Source organism: Podarcis cretensis, assembly GCF_951804945.1.
Source record: "Podarcis cretensis genome assembly, chromosome: 10".
NCBI classification, from domain to species: Eukaryota; Metazoa; Chordata; class Lepidosauria; order Squamata; family Lacertidae; genus Podarcis; species Podarcis cretensis.
In genome coordinates this window covers 34,353,178-34,366,874 of record NC_137179.1, presented here as the reverse complement: position 1 = coordinate 34,366,874, position 13,697 = coordinate 34,353,178, and the positions used below count along the sequence as shown (strand labels likewise).

General features: G+C 43.4%; 1 protein-coding gene across 2 annotated transcripts; it reads left to right on the top strand.

Annotated features, from left to right (window-relative positions):
* Positions 1 to 1,459: 1,459 nt before the first annotated feature.
* WBP11 (WW domain binding protein 11) lies at positions 1,460 to 13,399 on the top strand. Of its 2 annotated transcripts, none has more exons than XM_079994493.1 (12): positions 1,460 to 1,687; positions 2,066 to 2,169; positions 3,584 to 3,615; positions 4,350 to 4,443; positions 5,175 to 5,371; positions 6,361 to 6,494; positions 7,034 to 7,233; positions 8,885 to 9,079; positions 9,963 to 10,067; positions 11,041 to 11,349; positions 11,840 to 12,022; positions 12,428 to 13,399. In XM_079994493.1, the coding sequence occupies exons 2-12, from the start codon at positions 2,106 to 2,108 to the stop codon at positions 12,844 to 12,846; spliced, it is 1,932 nt and encodes a 643-aa protein (XP_079850619.1). In that variant the 5' UTR covers positions 1,460 to 1,687; positions 2,066 to 2,105; the 3' UTR covers positions 12,847 to 13,399. The 2 variants fall into 2 exon arrangements, with proteins under 2 accessions (XP_079850619.1, XP_079850620.1); XM_079994494.1 differs by having other exon boundaries at positions 1,460 to 1,694; positions 2,077 to 2,169.
* The last annotated feature ends 298 nt before the right edge of the window (positions 13,400 to 13,697 follow it).

The following is a 13,697-nucleotide window of genomic DNA, read 5'->3' as shown; positions in this document are numbered from 1 at the left end:
TGTTGATCACCTTTCCACTTTACAGTAATTCTAAATACAAAGTACCAAAGAGACGTCGCAGCCTGGAGCGTCTAGTAACAAGGACAAGTATATAGGGAAAATAGTTGGAAATCCCATAGAAAGAAAAAAAACTTTATGATTCCCTTTCACGTTTCCACATCCCAGGATGGAAATGAGAACTGCCTATATAAAATAATAAAGAAATCGAGGATTTTAGCGTACTTGAGAAGCAGGAGTCCATTCAGAAAGAAGTAGTTCTTGCTTTAAATTAGGACTTTGTGAGAAAAACGTGATTGCTGTCGGGGGAGTTTGCATAAACTACAGACCACTATCCCCATGATACTGTGGCTGAGATAGGGTTTCTTTACTTTTTTGGGGTGCAAAGTAGTATACTGTCAATCGAGCATGTCAGAAGCTAGTTTGATTTTCCAGCTCCAAATCCCCGACGCTTAACACCTCTCGGGTTGCAGCAAACGGTAAAACTACACAGGGATAGCGAACATGGTGCCTTCGAGGTGTTCTTGAACTCCAACTCCCAGCAGCCCCAGCCAGTATTGCCAACGGTCAAACATACTCCAACCACACTTCGCCGGTCCCAAATGGCGACCCCTGGGACGTCACTCACAATTTGCAGCCCAAAGCTCAGTTGCGTGCAAAGCCTTATGCTGCATTTACTTCCATTGCATGTAAGATACCCGCAAAGTGCAGGCGGGGAGAGGAAGGGAGCACTGACTTCCGCAGAGCCATAATCTCCAGTTTACCTCTCCAAAGAGTTAAGTTTTTGTCATTCGTAGAACCCGAGATACGAGGCAAAATGGACAGCTGCTGTTCTTGTTTTCGTGTGAAAAACCCACTGCTCCCCTTTTTAATGCTTTATTCCCCCCCCCCCCGAAAAATTCCTACAGACGCCCATACTGATGGCTGTATCACTGGGCAGAGTGAGGCGGTTGCCTCAGGCGACAGCTGAGGGGAAGGAGGAAGCAGTATGAGTTGCATATATTCCCAGTTTTCCACGCCAGGCAAAAACGTTCCTTTTTAACCAGGGCTTTGGTTGATTTCAATGACATCCTATGTCCGTTTAAAATGTGGTTCTTTTTTTTGGAGGGGGGAATTGTTATTAGGTTGTTGTTTTAATTTTGATTACTGTACATATATTGTGGTTTTATATTTTGATTTTGTTTTGTAAACCGCCCTGTGAACCTCCGGGCATAGGGCGGTATATATAAATTCAATAATTAAACTAAAAACAAAACGTATGAGCTCCTTTTGTTCCGGGTATCCTAGGCTGGGGATGCTAAAACGCTGACGTCCTTAATGGTCCGCTACTTCAGGCCGAATCAACTTCCCGGAAATTGGGGACGGAAGACGAGTCTTTGATGAGACGTCCATGTGCCTCAAAGCTCCTCATTTTTGCCGGAAGTTCAGGTTGTGGGCTACTCTAGCCGTTCCGCGCCTCTATCGCTGTTGCCGCGAGATCGCACGGCTTTTCAAGATGGCGGCGACGCGGAGAGTATCCGAGGCGCGGCTTCTGTAGGGCCTTTCTCTCGTTGGAGCGACCGGACTCCGCTCTGCCGTCGGGGTTGGCGGGCTGCGGCCTCTTCCTTCGCGCCCCGTGGATCGACTGGGGTCAGGCGCGGATCTGGGCTGTCCGCCTCCCCCTGCTTGGAGCCACCGGCTTTGGCGCCAGGTAACCTGTTACCGTTTCCCGACTTAGAAATCCTTTCATCTTCATAGGCATAAACAGTTGTTTATACCTTGAAGGCTGGAGCTTTGTGCAGAGCTGCGTCTCCTGATAGTCCGGTGTTAAAACCCTGGTCGGATCAAGGGCGAGCGTTTTTCAGTAAATGCCTGACTTTAACAGAAAATGGTTTTTTTTATTTAAAAAATCTTAGACTATATTATTGCTGTTATTATTATTTATACTATATTGTTATTATTATTATTATTATTATTAATCATGACTATTATAGTGAGATGTGTTTCTGTATGACTTACAGGACTTCACTCGTGTGTTTAATACTGACGTTTATGCTGGATTATATATATATTTCTCCTCTAGGTCTAGCTTTCATTCAGTGAAGCAATAAAATAAACAAACTGTCAAAATGGGGCGAAGATCCACGTCATCCACCAAGAGTGGGAAGTTCATGAATCCCACAGATCAAGCTCGTAAGTGTACAGAATTTATTTTTTTAAAGTAAGGGGGAGGGTTTTAGGGGAGACGTATGGTTGAAAGCATCTAGCACAGTGTTAGAAACTAAGGTAGGAAAGCTAGGAGCCAAATCACACCTTAAACCTAGGTTACAGGTGCAACAACAGAATGTTTAGGCACACTTTTTTTAATAACAAGAATACAAAGCTGAAAATGAATGAATTGCTGGCTAGAATATTATGTTCATTTTCCACATGGTCTAGTCTTTCCCTTGACCCCCCCCCCCAATATTCTTAAGAGGGTCTCTTCTCCAGTCTTCAGAGAGTAGCTGGAAGTGGGGAGGCAGAAAAAGGTCCTCCTTTCCTTCCGCTCTGCAGTTTTAATTTGAAATCTGAGGCGCAGTACTGCTCCCAGAGCTCAGAAACTGCTCACACTAATTAAATTCCCTGTTTCAAAATGTGCCTGTAACAATGGGAGTTTCGAACACTAATGTAGCCTGAGGTATAAGACTTAACACTGCAGGCTAAAAATGTTACAATATACTATGGGTTTAGCATTAAACAATGTCAGTGAAGGAATGTACAGGAATATAAAATAATGGGATGGTGGTAATGTCAAGTGGAGATTTTTCTTCAGAAGATTGCTTTACTTCAATCTAATCAGTTGAAGGCATAACGTTGCGGCTTTATAAATCTCATATACAAATATTTATATTAAATTATTTGAAGAGCAGTCAGTATGACTTGGTTCACTGCAGTCTGTTAATTATAGGATTTCTCGTAGTTTAATCTAAGTGCACTTCTGTGCAGCTTCAAGTCGGTCCATGTTTACTATGGCTATGTACACACTATAACTTCAAAGCACCTTTGAAGCACAGTCTTTTCCACAAAGAATTTTGAGTACTGTAGTTTATTAAGGGTCCCTGGGAATTATAGCTATGTGTGGTGTAAGCTACAGTGCTCTGATTTTTTTGAGGGAAAGAATTTCCTTCAAATGTGCTTTAAAGGTATAGTGTGTACACAGGCTATGTTTGCAAGAGTCAGATTCCTTTCGGATGGTAGAACACTCAACTTCTTTTCCTTAAAGACAGTTTTGGAAAAAGGTGGAGTAAGTGTTCAGGGTTGGTCAGGCAACATGGTGTGTGCTTTTATAAAGTATACAAGTAAAGCCTTATAGACTTAGATTCCAGATTCCTTATAGACTTAGACTTAGAACCAGATTTTCTGTCCGGCTGTTGTTTGTTGTGAACAAGCAGCATTCTGGTGCATGTTGCCCAGTTCCTGCTTTGCTCCTTCCCTGGCACAGGTACAATACCTCTTAGGATTCAAAGTGTACTCTGAAGTACAATGAGTTCCATGATAAGTGTGGTTATGATTGCAGCCCAAAGCTTGCTAGTACTGGGTCTGAAATTGAGCATTTATATCTTTGCAGGCAAGGAGGCTCGAAAAAGGGAGCTTAAGAAGGTGAGAGAGATCATTGCTTTAATGAAGGCTGGTGACCCTGTACTTCTATGTGTTATGTTCCTAACGTAAAGCATACCTTGTTAATGTAGTTCTTGCTGATGAGCCCTTTCCTGTTTAAAAATACAGTATTTTCCAAGTATTCTTAATGCTGGAGAAATAATGCATTTTTAATAGAATTGCATTAGTACTAATGTTATATATTTATAGTTTTCCTTGGTTGATGATTAGTCTTATTCTCATCTGTAAGTATAAATATCTTAGCAGTGTTTGACCAAGTACTCAAGTGTCTTTAAACAGGAAGCCAGTAATATAAAACCCCACAGAACTAGAGACTGAGGATTGTAAAGGTTGATAGGATATAAATGTGAAGGTGTGTTAACACACTGCCTTTAAAACTGGAATGCAAAATCAATTTTAACAACTTAGAACAGTGTTGTGCAGACTTTAGTCTTGTGGGATCTGCTTTTTTAAAAAACTAGAAACTTATTATCCTCCAAGTAGAGCTGGATGCAAGATATGTTATAGTGGGGGCAACAGACTCTTAAAATTAAGGAACAGGGTGTCTCTAAGCACATGTTTGGCCCATAATTGTTTTCCCAGTACCAGAACTGAGCTCACAGTCCTGTCATGCAAAAACCCACTCCTGGCTCCCCCTATTTTTTTGTATTGTATATGTTGCTTGGTTTGGCCGATACAGAAATCTTTCACTCTCTCTCATTTTCTGGTGAGTCCAGAACAAGAAGCAACGCATGATGGTGAGAGCAGCAGTGTTGAAGATGAAGGATCCCAAGCAAATAATCCGAGATATGGAAAAACTTGATGAAATGGGTAGGTTTGAATAAACCTTTTGGAGGGTTGGGGGAAACTTGAATGCAGAAACCAGATGGGGCCAAATGTATATGTGAAGCTGAAAGACTTAGTGGTAGGCAATATGGTACTCTCTATATGTTATGCTAAAGCGCTCATTGTCCCTGACCACTGGTCATGTTGGCTGGGGCTTACGGGACTTAAAAGTTAAAAAGTATCTGGAGGAGGAACACATTGGCTGATGTAACAAATGTTATCAGATACCATGTTTTTATTTTATTTTTGGAGTAAGGAGATCAAGGGCTGGGTACACTCAAGTGGCCAGTTTCTGTAGAGAGTTGGTAGCTCCCCGCTCCCCGCCCTTTCTCTCTTTTAGAAGCCATCCTAGAAACATTGATGGGACCAGGCCAGCTGCCTTAGAAAGAGGATTCACTGAATGGGAAGCCAGGCCCAGGAAGGCCCTCTCCCTCTTCCCTAGTCACTACTTGGGTTGCTGATCAGGCTGGGGCACCTGGGAACTAAAAGAGTTATTTGAGAACTAGTAAGCTGTCTTCCCAAATATGTATTCTCTTTTAGTGGCACTCAGGAGGAAAGCTTTCTTCAGGGTTCTGTTTCTGAACATGGATGCCACAATGGCACATGTGTTATAAACGTGGTGTGGTGAGATGAAGAGAAAACAATGACTTAATTCAGGCTTTGCTTGTAAATCTCTCTCCTTCCACGTGGTGGTCTCAATCCTAATACTGGATCAGAGTTTAACCCAGTGCAGCAACCCCAGCTCAATGAGAAGGTGCTGAAGGACAAGCGTAAGAAATTGCGTGAGACCTTTGAGCGTATCCTGCGGCTCTATGAGAAGGAGAATCCAGACATCTACAAGGAGTTGCGCAAACTAGAAGTGGAATATGAGCAGAAGAGATCTCAGCTCAGTCAGTACTTCGATGCTGTAAAGGTATCTGCCCTCATCAGATTTGAATGACATTGATTTAAGGGTTCTTCCTCCTGGCTTACTTAAGTGTGGACAGTCCAAGGCCAGTTGCTTGGTTCCTTCTAAGCCCTACTGCATTTTTAAAAAAATTACAAGCACACCATGCATATGTCTGGTAACAGTACATGCAGGCAGTGGTGTGTTGCATTTGAAATTCATCTACATAGAAACTGGATTTTCTGAATCTCCTCCCTATGTAGTTTGGTGACCAGAAACCTTCACTTTTCCCTCCTCAGATTTCATTGGAATGGTTTAAATGACTATTTCATTAATTTGACTGGTCGTGTGATGTTATTTCTAAATGGTTGCTTGCATTTATGAATTGTCAGGAAACTAAATGTTATGCCACTGATTGCTTCATGTTGCTTTCTCATTTATAAAGCACCTAAAATTTGCTAAGTGCTATGCAACCCCCCCCCCCCACAACTATTCCTGCCTGCAGGCTTACAATCAACTAGACATGGCTCAGAAGGGAAGTGAAAGCCCTCTTGGCTGATTATTAAAGCTAGGAGTTTTTTTTTTTTAAAAAAATAAAATTAAATGTGGTTTTCATTTATGCTAACTGCTTACAGTCTAAGTGACAGAATTCAAAAGAAATGGGATGGGGAGAGGAAGATAAGTAGGTTCCAGGGCTAAGTCTTTCATGAGGTTGTATCAGGCATAGGCAAACCCAGCCCTGCAGATGTTTTGGGACGACAACTCCCATCATCTCTAGCTAACAGGACCAGTGGTCAGGGATGATGGGGACTGTAGTCTCAAAACATCTGCAGGGCCGAGTTTGCCTATGCCTGGGATATACAATCAAGATACATAATGAGCAAGGGAGGAGAGGATCCAGGCATCGGGTGATCCCAGTTGAGCTGATGGAGGGGCGCTTGTCTCGCCTCTCTGTCACATACCCATTGTCACCTCCTGAAGATTAACCTAAGGGAATGTTTAAAAATCTCTTTCAGAATGCTCAGCATGTCGAAGTGGAGAGTATCCCCCTGCCAGATATGCCTCATGCCCCTTCCAACATCCTCATTCAGGACATCCCCCTGCCTGGAGCGCAGCCCCCCTCTATTCTCAAAAAGACATCAGCCTATGGGTAAGCAAGGAAATGCACTGGAAAAGGCCAAAGCTCTTTTTGGGGTTGGTCTGTGTGGATTACAATCTGATGCTGCTACTGTGATTAAATAGGCTTTTGTTGTTATTTTACTTGTGCTTTTAGAGCTTTTAAAAGCCACATGCTATAATTTGTGAGCTGCTTTTTGTTCATGCGGTTTAATGGTGGTTCTTGAAGCATAGCTTAAGGCACAAGACACAGACTGACATCATTTGGGCTGCATGCTAGTACAGAAAAGTGTTAAGTGTGGCTGTCGATTAAATCTGGGGCACATGCATATATTGAATTGAATTGGTGCTCAGCTTCTTGTCCTTGCTGTCAGCTGTTTCGTTGCCGGCTGAGAAGAAATACTAACTTCAGCCACTAGGGAGACAGTTGGCATAATATTCACAGGGCATAAATAAGTAGCCAGAAACTAGGCCAAAAGCTCAGCTGGTGCTGCATTGGCATCCAGCACTCTAGCTCAAACTGAAAAGCTTGTAAATCCTTAGCTCTTAAACTGTTCAAAACCTTGTTTCTAGACCTCCTGTCCGGCCTGTTTCTGTACTTCCACCCCCCGGGCTTGGTGTTCCTCGCTTACCTCCAGGCAGGAAGCCTCCAGGACCTCCACCAGGGCCGCCTCCACCTCAGGTCTTGCAGATGTATGGTCGGAAGGTTGGATTCACCTCAGAGATGGCCCCTCGGAGAAGAGAAGAGGAGGTGTCTTACAGTCCAGAGACAGGTAGTTATTTTCCTCATCCGCAAGTGCTACCTTTGAAGGTGACCCGGAAACTACAACTAATCCAGAATGCGGTTAGCTAGACTGGTGACTGGGAGTGGCTGCCAAGACCACATAACACTGGTCTTGAAAGACCTATGTTGGCTCCCAGTACATTTCTGTGCACAATTCACAGTGTTGGTGCTGACCTTTAAAGCCCTAAACAGCCTCGGCTCCGTATACCTGAAGGAGCGTCTCCACCCCCATCATTCTGCCCGGACACTGAGGTCCAGCGCTGAGGGCCTTCTGGCGGTTCCCTCACTTTGAGAAGCGAGGTTATAGGGAACCAGGCAGAGGGACTTCTTAGTAGTGGCGACCGCCCTGTGGAACGCCCTCCCATCAGATGTCAAGGAAATAAACAACTGTCTGACTTTGAGAAGACATGTGAAGGCAGCCCTGTTTAGGGAAGTTTTTAATGTTTGATGTTTTATCGTGTTTTTAATGTTCTGTTGGGAGCCGCCCAGAGTGGCTGGGGAAACTCACCAGATGGGTGGGGTATAAATAATAAATTATTATATTATATTATTATTACCATTGTATTTGAGGATGGTGCCTGGGGTTGCATATTCTTCTGTAAGCAGGCAGTTGTGCTTTGTGGAAAAGTTGGGGAAATATTCCTGACAGTTTCATATGTTGTTCATTCTCCCCTGTATTTTTAAAAGATGTAAAACTAGATTTTGTTTTGAGGACACAGATCTGTAAGGAGAAGAAAAGACACACTGCCAATTTTGAAGGAGGCCTAAAAGATGGTTGGCAAATAAATAGAAAGGAAAGCCATGTAAGACATTCCCATGTTTTGAGCATGGAAGAAGCATTTGAAATAGCTGGTGTGCATATGTATTCTCATGTATGTGCTTTTAAAAAGCTACTAGTTCCCAAGAAATACATTAGGCTTGCTATTTAGAACTCTCCCCCCCTTTCCCCAAATCTCAGATTTATGTGAATGCTTTCTGGATATGACTGCTATGATACTTTGCATGCCACAGTTAAACATAGTTAATGGAACACTCCTCTAGCATGAGTGATAAACAATGATCCCTGGCTGAGCAATATGTCTGAATCAGCAATTGTGGTTTTGTTCCAAGCCACAGTGTTAAACCAAGGTTTGTTCTTGGCATACCAACAGTGGCTTTTTGGATGTAATGGTAAGCCAGAGATTGTATTTTGTTGACCATGCCAAGGAAGGAGCGAAGCAGAAGCAGTTTGTATGTTCCAGGTAAACCATTAACTATGGTGTACAATGATGTTCAAATGTCACCACTAAATAAAAATTGTCAGCGTTAACCTACTTTGTTATTTATTTTTTTTGCTTTGTTCGGGAACAATATTATATAAATTATCACCAGCTATGCTCATTTGTAGACACTTTGCTGTACATCTGTGGGTTTATAGAAGAAACCAGCCGTCCAGAAATCAAAATGGGCAGGTGGTGCAGGTATTCTGATATTTCATAATGATCCTTCTTGGCTGTGAAGTCTACAGGAGAGTATTGGACCTGAACTGTTGATTCTCCTCTTCACCTCCCTACCCCTTCGTATTGTAAGGGAAAGCTTTCACAGTTTCAAAACAAGCTGAATGTTGCTTTTCTTGGTGGCTTCATGTTTGAACTACTCAGGTCCACGAGGACAGGATGATGAAGCTTCCAGTACCAGTGAAGATGAGGGGTATCCCGAGGACATGGATCAGGACAAGCATGATGACACTACTGATGACAGCGACAGTGACAGAAGTGATGCAGACAGCGAAGGGGAAGAGTTCATGCATCACGATGACACGGCTGAGAGGGAGGGTGGTGAAGACAAGAAATTGGGTAAGCTGCTCAGGAGAATGGATCTGAAATAGTTATGCTTTCATAGTGTTTGAGTAGATGAGAGCAAGCAAGAATGCTTTACCAACCTCTGAATTATTGTTCTAAGCTCTTTCATAGGATTTATTATTTTGTAATGCTGGTAGAGTGGTACAAGCAATCTCTTGAGTTCTTTCTTTATAAACATACTGTTCTTGACTAGTCTTATACATATCTCACCTGATGTATATAGTGGCTGCATCAAAGGGGGAGTTAATACAGCAAAGTCTGCTCTGCTGGGACCAAACGTGGGTTGGCTCCTTCTCCTCTTAGAACTGTTTCCCTTAATGGCTGTTCCATCTGGTTATTGTAACAATTTTATAACTTGATGTAAGAATTTGTGTCTGAATCTGCTGTTTTGCTCTTCCCCCTCTTGCCATTTTTTGTTTTTTTGTTTCGTGTCATGCATATTAACATTGTAAGCTTGTGGAAGGGTACTGTGTGGGCATTAACTTTGTGCAATGCCTAGACCAGCCTGGCACCATCCTGTTGCTTTAGAGTACGACTCCCATCAGCTGTAGCCAGCAGAACCCTGGGATCCAACAGCATCTGGAGGAAACCAGCTTAGAAGAACAATAAACGGGGACATCGAGGCACTTTATAAATAATAGCTAATAATAATGTTAGGCCATTTGGTTGTTAGAAAAGATAAATGGCTTTGTACATCATAAAATCTAGCGGATAATGTGCTCACCTGTAAGAGGCACTTGAAGCCTTGAAAATACATAGCTACTTAAATTTCTGAATTGCAGCATGGAAGAGCCAGGATTTTTAAAGCATTCCAGACATTAAAACTGAGAAGAGGTGATTGATGAACTCCTAATCCTCCGTCAATTTACTTCTGCAGGTCATAGTGTACGGTTTGCTGAGATACCTGGAAAATCACGCAAGAAGAAGAAGAAGAACATGAAAGAGCTCACGCCACTTCAGGCCATGATGCTGCGAATGGCTGGTAAGAAAGCCTGGGTTTTTCTCAGCTTTATTCCCCCCCCCCCTTTCTTTATTTTAGTTGCTAGCTATGGAAGTCTGTTTACCCAGAGAAATTAACTCACAAATAGTTTATTAAGCAAGGATTTGCATTAAAAATCTATCTAGAAAGTGCCTTATGAATAGAAGCTAGGATATGGGACCATTTAGCACATCAGCTGACTGACACAGCAGTGACTTTGAACTCACAATTTGCATGTGTGGTTGTCTTCCAAATTCCTGAGTCCCCAACCCCTGATTAAATTAATATGAAGACAGAAGGCAGGGACTGGTTTAAAGGATGCTTTCATAGCTTTCTCAGACTGGTCATGATGAAGCTGGTATGCAGCTGTGATTTTCAGACACTGTGGGATGAAGGAACCCCATAAGCGGCTGCCCACAAAATATTAACGTAGGACTATTGCAGAAGAGTGTTAAGTAGACCTTCAAACCTTGAAGATACACTGAGGAATCCCTAAGCCAATTCTATCTAGCTTTTCGAAACTTAGCAAGAAAATGAATTCCTTGACACCACAGGGCAGCGGGACACCTTTAATGATGGGTAGGTGTGCCATGGATGGGGGAAGCATTGTGCAACCATCTCCATGCTTCAGAAGAAAGAAAGTGGGTGTAAGAAAAATTCTGAACCCTGCGCTCCTACTCTGGATTAGGTCCCATGCCACTTGCTGGAATTTATTTCCGATCTATGCAAGGCCCCATTCAACAGGAGGGATGCAGGAACGAGGCAGTGGGCTTGGAACATCCTGGAGGAAATTTGGGCCTTGCCATAGCCGCCCTATGGAGATACTTGTAGCATTCAATATCAGTTTCTTAATTTCTGATAGAATATTTTTCCTGGGCCTTAAATCATTCTTTTCTAATGTTGGCCTGTAGTCTATATTGCCTTTTAAAGTCCCAGAATCTGTTTTAAAGATCAAGCCTGCATTATTTCTCTGCAGGCCAAGAAATTCCTGAGGGAGGCAAAGAGATAGAGGAGTATTCTGAAGAGGAAGATGATGACGACGATGATGACTCAGAGGCTGAAGATACACCACAGCAGCAAAGCACGGAAGAGGCCCATGCTGAGACAGCATCGTCGGCAGCCTCTCAAGCATCCCAGCCACAGCAGCAGCCACCACCTCAGCCTGTTCCTCCAGCTCAGATGCAAGCGCCTCCCATGCCTGGGCCACCCCCTCTTGGGCCACCTCCTGCACCACCCTTGAGGCCTCCAGGGCCACCTACTGGCCTCCCTCCTGGTCCTCCTCCTGGTGAGCACCTGATGAAATTTAAGAAATCCAGGCTTCTCTTTGCTTTGGGCTCCCAGCTTGGATATCCCGAAAACAGGCAGTTGTCTTACTCAGCTAGCATACTGATGGAGGCTTCCCACTCCAACGTCACATGAATGTTGCACTTCAAACACTTGTCTTTCTCATCAGGCAGATACTCAGTTTTTGTTTAAGCAGTCTCTTGCAGCCGTGGCAACAAAAGGAGGGGTGGGGGAGGCAGCTACCCAGTGGGTGGATGACTGTTTTCGTACATCTCTGGCACTTTGTAAATGATTTGACGTGATTCAGAAGGAAAAAGCAATGTATTTTGATAAAAAAGTGGTCACCATTACCATGGGCTGTGTTGGAGTGTTTGTGTAAAAAAGCAAGGTAGTTTAAAAACATCTCTTTGGCACAAAAACAGGTAAATGGTAATGAGGAATTGCCATGTTAACCCATAAACTAAACTGTCTTTGTGCAAATGCTTTCACAGGGGCTCCTCCGTTTCTTAGGCCACCTGGGTTGCCTGGAATGCGTGGCCCTTTACCACGACTATTGCCTCCCGGACCTCCCCCTGGCCGCCCCCCTGGCCCTCCACCTGGTCCACCGCCAGGTCTGCCTCCTGGCCCTCCTCCAAGAGGACCCCCACCTCGCCTACCACCTCCAGCCCCTCCAGGTAATACTACAGTTTACTCACAGGATCTCTTTTATTCACTGTTGTGGATAAACAAAATTAGTCTAGTGGCGTATGCTTTCATCTTAAGTATTTTTATGTAGTAAGAGTTATGTACTGCTTAATAAAAATCATAATTTATAAGTGGTCAACTACAAGCTGTTGTTGAATCCTAAAATTAGAGGGTGATATTTTCCTGTCCTTTTTGTTCCAGCACAGTGAAACACTCTAGGTTTTATGAACCGTTGATACACCTGTTGGAATTTGATGATTTAAAATGTGTGTCCCATGTAATTTTGCAAATATAATGACCTTAAATTAAGGGGAGGCTAAAGGAACTTGAGCTGATGCTGGTATTGGTTCCTTCTGAGCAAAGAGTAGCAGGCTAACTTTTATCTCTTCCTCCAGGCATCCCCCCTCCTCGTCCAGGCATGTTGCGCCCTCCTTTGGTGCCCCCACCTGGGTTATTTCCCCCCGCTCCCATTCCCAATCCTGGGGTGCTGAGTGCTCCCCCCAGCTTGATCCAGCGTCCCAAGGCGGATGACACCAGTGCAGCCACCATTGAGAAGAAAGCCACAGCAACCATCAGCGCCAAGCCACAGATCACCAACCCCAAGGCTGAGATCACCCGCTTCGTGCCCACGGCCTTGCGAGTTCGCCGAGAGAACAAAGGGACAGCTGCCACCACCCAGAGAAAACCTGATGATGAGCCTTCTGTTCAGATAACCAAAGCAACACCCAAGGCTGGCTCTTCTGCTCCCATTTCTGTGCAGACAAAAGATGATGTCTATGAAGCTTTCATGAAGGAAATGGAGGGGCTACTGTGACAATCTGTTCCCAGATTATGAGATCAGACTACTGTCTTAGGGGCAGAGGTTCCATGTTATAGTGGCATCCGGTTGAAGAGCTCCTTCATTTGTGACAATAGTCCCCCATCCCAGTTAACTTGTGATCACATTTGGCAGAACGACCACTGCAGAGAGTGGAAAAGGGGTGCAGTTACTCTACTCACTTTTTAATGAAAGACTTGGTTGTGTCTGTGTGCTCATGGAAAATCCTGTTGTCTCATTTTTTTATTTTTGTTAAAGGGAGGAATTACTTGAGGAACCAGAACACACTGTTAAAGCATTTCTTCCACATATACCTGATCAAGTTTTTATGTTTTGTTTTGGTGGCTTTCTGTAAATATTTTGTAATGCTGTTTTTAGCTGGGTGAGAAAAATGGGTTTACACATTGTTGTAAGGTGGGCAGGTTACTGTTTGCATATATGGCATGCAAACATTTTGCACCCTGTGTATCCTGCACTCACTACTGTGGCTTCTTGCTGACAGGAGCGATCATTGTCTTATTGAAAGAGAATAAATATTTGATGTAATACACCACTGTCTGACTAGTTATCTGCACTATTTTGGGTTTAGGAAGGAAAAGAAGTAGCCTGACGACCTGACAAACAGCACCTATGGAAGGTAGCTAATGATGGTTTAGACTTAAGAGAACTCTAGCAAACATCCCTAATATCTGAAGAATCCATAAAAGGGAGAATAGCCGTTCATTCCATTTGGGAAACATGATACAGTTGTATATTTAAAAAGTATCTCTTGCCCCCTTTAAAAATGAACCTGAAAGGAACCTAGGCTCCATTCATAGATCACAGAGATGGCATATACATATAGACTG